The 7,047-nt window shown below is 47.3% G+C and overlaps 1 protein-coding gene across 2 annotated transcripts; it reads left to right on the top strand.

The window, feature by feature from the left end:
• Nucleotides 1–2,732: 2,732 nt before the first annotated feature.
• NEUROG3 (neurogenin 3) lies at nucleotides 2,733–5,915 on the top strand. Of its 2 annotated transcripts, XM_039481693.1 has the most exons (3): nucleotides 2,733–2,963; nucleotides 4,139–4,317; nucleotides 4,588–5,915. In XM_039481693.1, the coding sequence occupies exons 1-3, from the start codon at nucleotides 2,853–2,855 to the stop codon at nucleotides 5,291–5,293; spliced, it is 996 nt and encodes a 331-aa protein (XP_039337627.1). In that variant the 5' UTR covers nucleotides 2,733–2,852; the 3' UTR covers nucleotides 5,294–5,915. The 2 variants fall into 2 exon arrangements, with proteins under 2 accessions (XP_039337627.1, XP_039337628.1); XM_039481694.1 differs by lacking the exon at nucleotides 2,733–2,963 and having other exon boundaries at nucleotides 3,332–4,317.
• The last annotated feature ends 1,132 nt before the right edge of the window (nucleotides 5,916–7,047 follow it).

Here is a 7,047-nt window from a genome sequence, read left to right as displayed (position 1 = left end):
GCCAGGGCCTTGCTATTCATTTTTCCCTTGTTGCAAATCTAAAAGGGCACACAAAATTCGAGAGGGAAGAAAAGTGCCCCCCCTTCCAGTCCCCCTGAAAAATGAACGAACAAGGCTTTCAAACCCCAAGCAGCCTCCCTTTTAAAAGCAATCACAGGCACTCACCAGATGCACATGCCCTTGGGAGCCTCATGTTAACTCTGCCTCTCTCCTGCGCTTCTGGAGACTGCAGTGCGTAAAGGGGCACCATGTGCCAAGCTGGGGAGGGGGGAGCCCAAAGATCCCTACTGAAGTGGGCAAGCAGTGAAGGGCCAGAGGACACGTTTCCAGCCCTAGAGAAGGAGCTGTTTCAGCACCACCGCTTTACACATAGATATCCGTTACAGCTCCCAGCCCGAATCCCCACGGCCAAACTCCAGTGATGTCAGGAGTGGTTTTGGTGAAGGAAAGTGAACCTTTAAAGGCTTCCAAACCATACCGTGTGTGCTTTAGAAGCACTCTTGTCTCTTCCCCCCTCTGGTCGATGAATGGCTTCTGGACATTTAGAAATGTCATATCCTTTAAAATCGAAACCCCGGGAAAGTAAACCTGCCCCCCGCAGAGACAATGCGTGCTGTTCAGAATAGTTATTGCGCAAAAACCCCTGGCACGTTTTGCGCACTGAAGTGACTGCTCCTGAGCCTTTGCTCTGAGCGAGTTCTTCAGGGGAAAAAAGAGTTTAGGTCTCAAAATTGGTGACATCAGCTTTCCCCGGGGATTCTGTCTGCAGCAGGGCTCCAAACCATTCCCTGCGGGTGCTGTGAAAAGCTCCACTTCATCGGAGGGAAAGAAAGCATCTAGCTGCGCTCATCGGGCGCTTCCGCACGTCTCCCGGACGGCTTGCAGGGAACAAGTTTCCCAGCAGAGCTCCTTTTCACTGGGCTCCCCCAAAAGCCAAACAAGTTATCTTTTTTGGCCAAAGGACCTAATAGCTCTTTGTTCAGTCCAGCTGAGTCTTGAGAGCAAAACCTTATACTCATCTTAATGGGGAATGTTTTTTTCTCACGCACAGGCTGGAACACCAGCCTCCTACAATGTAAAGAAACCCAAATTGTCTCACTATTGGGCTAATAGCTAAATGCCATTGGTTTCCATCCTCGCTGCGTGGATCCGGTCTGTTTTCTATTAGTTTGGTCTCCTGCCTAATTTTTAGAAGCCTGCATAAGGTTCTAATCCAGAGCTTTTGTTGTGCTCTCAGCTATTTATAAGATTAAGCCCTCACCATCTAGTGGTGTTCCTCCACCTACCGAACCAGTGGTTCATTCAAACTAAATACAGGTGTTGACTTATTTTTTCCTTATTCACATCATATAGCTATATATTTTTCCAAGTTAATTGGGCCATGTTGGAAACCAGGATCACAGCCTGGTATGAAAACCATTCTGCTCTTATAAGGGAGGAAAGTGAGAGCCTGGCCAGAGAGGCCTTCCCTCTCAGATGCTCCTTGAATGAGAGGGGCAGCAGGCCTACCTAGTAAGACTGCCCTCTTCCCCCAGGTATCTGGTTATAGAGTAGTGGAGGCAGGGGTGCTGAAGGGCAGAAACAAATCTGAAGGATGGTTCCTTGATTATTGCTGGGCAAGCTGCTCAGATACCACAGTTTGGGGCCTGTATAAACAGCTATAGATACAGAGCCTTTCTTTGGGGGTGTGGAATGGCCTAGAAGAGGCCTCACCATCTTGCTTTTCTTTATGGAGAGTGGGCAAGCACCCTCTGGGAGACTCCCCCTGCTTTGCATTTTGCTGCATGGTGAAGGAGTTCACAGGTGGCTTCTGTCCTTTCCTCTTGTTCAGTGGAGAGCGGGGAAAGGGGGACAAAGGGAGCATGTGTTTTAGGAGGTCAACTTACATAGTGGGACAAGTGTCTCATGGGCAAGGGGATGTGAACTTGAGGCAGTTATTAAGTACTATTCTATTTACCTTGGCCAAGGCTAAACATATTACCCCAGTTCATTACAACTGCCCCATGTAGGCTTCTTAGGATCCTTGTGCTGAATTCACCAAAGAGAAAAAGGGTATATAAAAGACTGTACTGGATTCAAGTGATGAAAGGGGTGTCTGAGCCTACACACATAGAATCAAGTTGAAGCAGTTTAATGTTAGCTGATCTATAGAAATATTTCCCAAAGCTCCCTGGACAGTTCAAGTATAGCAACCGCAGGAATTCTTACTGCTTCAGGCTATGCTTTTCCTTTAAAGTCTCTCATTGCCTATTTTCTCAGGGTTAGGACTCCTTGTTTTATTTGGCTAATATGGCACCTACATTTTATTATATGTATACATAGAGGCACTTAATTTAAATTTAAACAATTTAAATACCTCTATTCAGCGTTGGACTATGATGTGGATGTGGATGTTAGGACCTGCAAGTGGTGCACTTGGTGCAAGTGGAAGGAATTGATGGGAATTCTCTGTGATAAGAATATGCCAACTAAACTAAGGAGTAAAGTGTATAAAATCAGGATTAGGCCAGCCATGAGGTATGGGTCAGAATGCTGGCCAATGAGGAAGAGAGAACAACTACTTCACACTGCCCAAGTGAGAATGCTTAGGTGGATGCTGGGCAAGATGAGAGCTGATAGGCTATGCAATTAAATAATATGAGACATGATGCAGGTTGCCCCCATCACAGAAAAGCTGAGGAGTATCAACTGAGACTGCTGGGTCATAGGAGATGCCTAGCTGTGGTATATGTTGGCCAGAGAGTACAAGAGCTTGTAGTCAGGGGACAAAGACCATGAGACAGACCTAGTAAAAGGTGATTCAAGACACTGAAATAGGGCATGAAGAAGGTTGGTGTCAAGAACGCTTGGTGATGAAGAACAAGAACCACCAACCTGGATTGACAGGGCAAGGCAAAGAAGACATACATAGAACATTGTCATTTTTTTCAACATACTTTTTCTTCCTGGAAACTCAATTTCTTGTATGAATCTAAATTTTAAAGAAGTGGGTTTCAAGTATTCATCTGTGGAAACCTCCAGTGTCTCTATCTGCTCCTAAAACAAACTGTGAAGTTGCTTCTTATGTTGGGGATTTGTGTGTATAAGGTTGCTGTTGCTTAAATATTTCTGAGATCATGTTTCACCATCCTTAAAATTAGGTGGGCTTGCAGGAAAAAGAAAAGTTGGCACTGAGATCATTTAATTGTACCATTTAAAGTACGTTCCGAAGTGATTTACTAAAGAAAAGAAGTGATGTTGTTTGCTGTTCGTCCCACCATTTCTTTTCCCCCCAACCTCGTAGTTACTGGGCTACACTAGATCAGATGTCTAATTCTCGGTAGGCGTTGAGCTCAACAAGAGCTGCTTTGCCCTTGCTAAGTCTGAAAACAAGGGATCAGGCGTGTTTAAGAATTTTGCGCCATTCTTGTGTAGCTTTGAAAGATTGTTGGGAGTGGTTTATTGTTGGTGATGCCTAGAGGGAATTGGAAATCTGAACTAGGGCGCATGGGAACTGCTAGGGATTTTGCTTGACCGCAGGGCTAAGGGGGCCCCTTTCCCCCCACCCCCAGAATGGAAGAAATGAATAAACTGTAACCTTGTGAGAAGTTGGCATAGCTAGTTGGGTTATTTACTTTGGATCATCTCTCCTGGCTGGAGCAGGTGTGCGGACAGCACCTCGTTAGGGCACGCCAGTTAATCAGTTATAGTGAAATAGCAACTGGATTAAAGACGAGGAGAAGCAGCTGAGTTCAGGGGCTAAATGAGCACCGATCCTGTGTAGGGTGAGCACCAGCCGTGTCCTGCCAGAGCTGGGTGGTGCAGAAAAAAACTAGTTGCAAAGGAAAGTTTCTCAGCTGAAGGGCGTGTTCTCTGGTGACCCGAGAGCTGCTGAAACGATCCTTTCAGGACTATCGCCGAGGGAGAATGGGGCTGTAGCCTCCCCTCTTCTTCCTGCTCCTCCTCCCCACGCTGGCCTTTGTTGGGATTCCAGCTGTGCGAGGAGTAGTGAGGGGCTCGCGTGGCTCGGCCCCAAGCCGCCTCTCTGATTGGCCGGTGGTGGGCAGGAATGAGCCAGGCACACTCCAACCGGGCTGATAAGATAAAGCGTGCCAAGGGGGCACACGCTGTATTGATCAGGAAATCCCCATTGTCTCAGGCCGGTATATATAGGAGCTCAAAGGCGGTCGTGTGCCTGACGCAAAGCCTTCACTCTGCTGCACTTGAGAGGAGGCTGCTCCGCATCCCCAAGGGGTCAGAAGACAAGGGGACCAATTTGGCTGGGTTCTTGCAACAGTGCTACTCCCTCAGCGCCAGCTTCACCCCCAGGAGATCCAGGTAAGCGCCCCCTTCACTCTTTCTGCCAATAGCAGCGGGGAGTTATTGCCCACTCGGATCTAAATCTGTATTTTACGAGTACTTGGGCTCTCCCCCACTCCCCACCCCATAGCCTGCAGATCCGGGAGTCCCAGGGGACAGCTGCCTTGTTGCCCTGAATTAGACACAGGATCAGTCCCCAGAGTGTCCGTGTGAACCGATTTTTGTTGTGTAGCGTGCATGGAGCAGAATGGAAACTGACGATTCCCTGTGCCCTGGGTTTCCCTGCAGGATGTCTCCCAAGACCGATTGTTCTCCTGGTGCCCAGGTGAACAGTGAGGGGGAGCAGTACTACGGTGTGTCTGACGATGAAGGCTCCGCTTCCTCCCTTGGCACTGGCAGCCTGCCTTCCTCTCCCAACCCTTCCCTGGCTCGGCTGCAGGCAGGAGGCTGCCCTGCAGACGAGGGGCCCTCTCCGGAGTGCCCGCAGAAGAAACAGAAGGCCAGAAGGGGACGCACAAAAGCCAAAAGCGAAGTGGTGCTGACGAAGCAGAAGAGGAACCGCAGGATGAAAGCCAACGACAGGGAGAGGAACCGCATGCACAACCTCAACTCCGCCCTGGATGCTCTTCGCAGCGTCCTCCCCACCTTCCCCGACGACGCCAAGCTCACCAAGATTGAGACGCTTAGGTTTGCCCATAACTACATCTGGGCGCTGACCGAAACCCTGCGGATGGCCGACCACAGCCTCCTGAGTGTGGGGCATCAGGAGCTGGCCAGGGAGCCTTTCCGGCAGCCTCCTACCACCGCCTGCCTGCTGGAGCTGACCAGTCCCGGCAGCATCTCGCCTTGTGAATGGGACTCGCTGTACTCTCCAGTCTCCCAGACCGGCAGCCTGAGCCCCACTGACTCCCTGGAGGAAGGGCGCTCTTACCAGGCTGCGGACGCCCCGGCCTGCCTCAGGCACAGCCCTCATGCCTTCCCAGAGTTTGTCTGAGGCTAGGACTGTGTTTTGGGGACTTTCCCCCCTTCTCTCTTTCTTTCCCGTCACTTGTTTGCAGCTGCAAACCCAAAAACGATGCACGGATGGTTAAACCATGCACCTCTTTGGACACGCGCTGCCTCCCGGCCCCAGGAGAGGAGAACGATCTTTGAAGTGACTCTCTGAAATCAGCTTTTCCCGCTTTGCCTTAAAACTTAATGGGGATCAACCCAATGGATATGCACTTTCCAGGGCTCCTGCTAGAGCCGGAGCACGTAGGGTGCGTTAGGAACTCTGAGTGTTTAGAGAGGGATACTTTTTTTCTTTTTGTAATTGGGGAACCTCTCGCTCACGTATGGGCGGTTTGGGTGTATGTGATCAATATTTCACCGGGTGGTAAGTTTCAGACAAAGTTCTTTTTGATGTAAGATGGTAGCACGTCTTTAAAAATCAAATTTTTGTACTTGGAAATGGTAAATTATATTAATTTTTTCACAGTTGGTATTTATTGATTATATTTCATAACGAATATATATTTTGTACATAAGATTATTTTTGGCACCGGTTTAAATGATTGTACTAAACAGGTTTGGTGGTGTTAATTAAAAAAAAAGGAAAATAAAGCCTGTCTCTTTTAGAGCTGTTATAGTACAGTGTCTTTGCAGAAGAATTTTTAGCACACACATTTGGGGCTACCAACCAATGAGTCACCAAGGAGTTGGGCATGCTACTGTCCGTAGAATATTGCTCCCGGGCTCCACTTTAAATGCAGAAACAAAGAGAAACATAGGGATTTACATAATGCCTTTGATCCCTGCATCCAACTCCTAGTAGTCTCAAAAATTGCGGCCGATATTCTGTCCTGAAGTCGCCCCATCCTACCGACATATCTCAGCGGATCTTCTCTCCCACTAAGAACACACGCTTCACACTTAACGCAGACTGAATGTAACAATCCTAGCTGCTTGGCTGTTGTGGGCTTAATAACACCTCCATGTGCGTTATTGTGTTAACACTTATGAAAACATTCTGGGAGAGTTATGCAGCTGGTATGCACATTCCTCTCTGCAGGGTAAATCATCACAGTGCGGCGAGCAGTTTTGAAAGTACCAAGTAGAAGTGCTAAAAAAATGAGAGAAGAAAATCTTGATAATAGCCCCATAAAACTCTCGCACTTACTAACGCCACCACCATATACGCCATTTATATATAAAACTCAGTCTAATCTCTTTCTTCTTATCATTTTTCACAAGTAATCCATTTCACTTCCTCTGAAGTTTTCTACCTGAATTCAGAGAGAAGATATATGGCACTAATCAAAACCCGGATGGGGGGAACAGCAAACAGACGAATGAAGGAAGGTGTTGTTTAATGCCTGGGGATTTAATCTAATAACACGAGATTAATGAGTTATTGGTGGTTTCTTGCAATATTCAGTTGTTTACAGGACGAGAAAAATGTGCACCTGGAAACTTCAGGCTGAAAGTGTTATAGTACCGCTGAATGAGACATTCACAGCAGGAAGGGGGGTTATAGGACAGCAATATATTTTGCTACTTTTTTTTAAAGTCAGGTTTTCTAGTGTAGCTGCTTCAACACTTGAGTAGTATTTCCATGAATGAGGGAGTAGATTCTTTTTGTTAGCAAAATTGCCTCTAGAGCACTTTCCCTATAAAATCACTCTTTCCTAGTCTTTAGTTAAATATGAAATGATTTAAATATGTTTTTGATGTTGTTGAACTTCCCCCACTTTTCACGCACAAAGATTC

Source organism: Mauremys reevesii, linkage group 7 (assembly GCF_016161935.1).
Source record: "Mauremys reevesii isolate NIE-2019 linkage group 7, ASM1616193v1, whole genome shotgun sequence".
In the NCBI taxonomy this organism is placed as follows: Eukaryota; Metazoa; Chordata; order Testudines; family Geoemydidae; genus Mauremys; species Mauremys reevesii.
The sequence above is the reverse complement of the archived record's forward strand: the minus strand, read 5'-3'. Positions and strand labels throughout refer to the sequence as shown.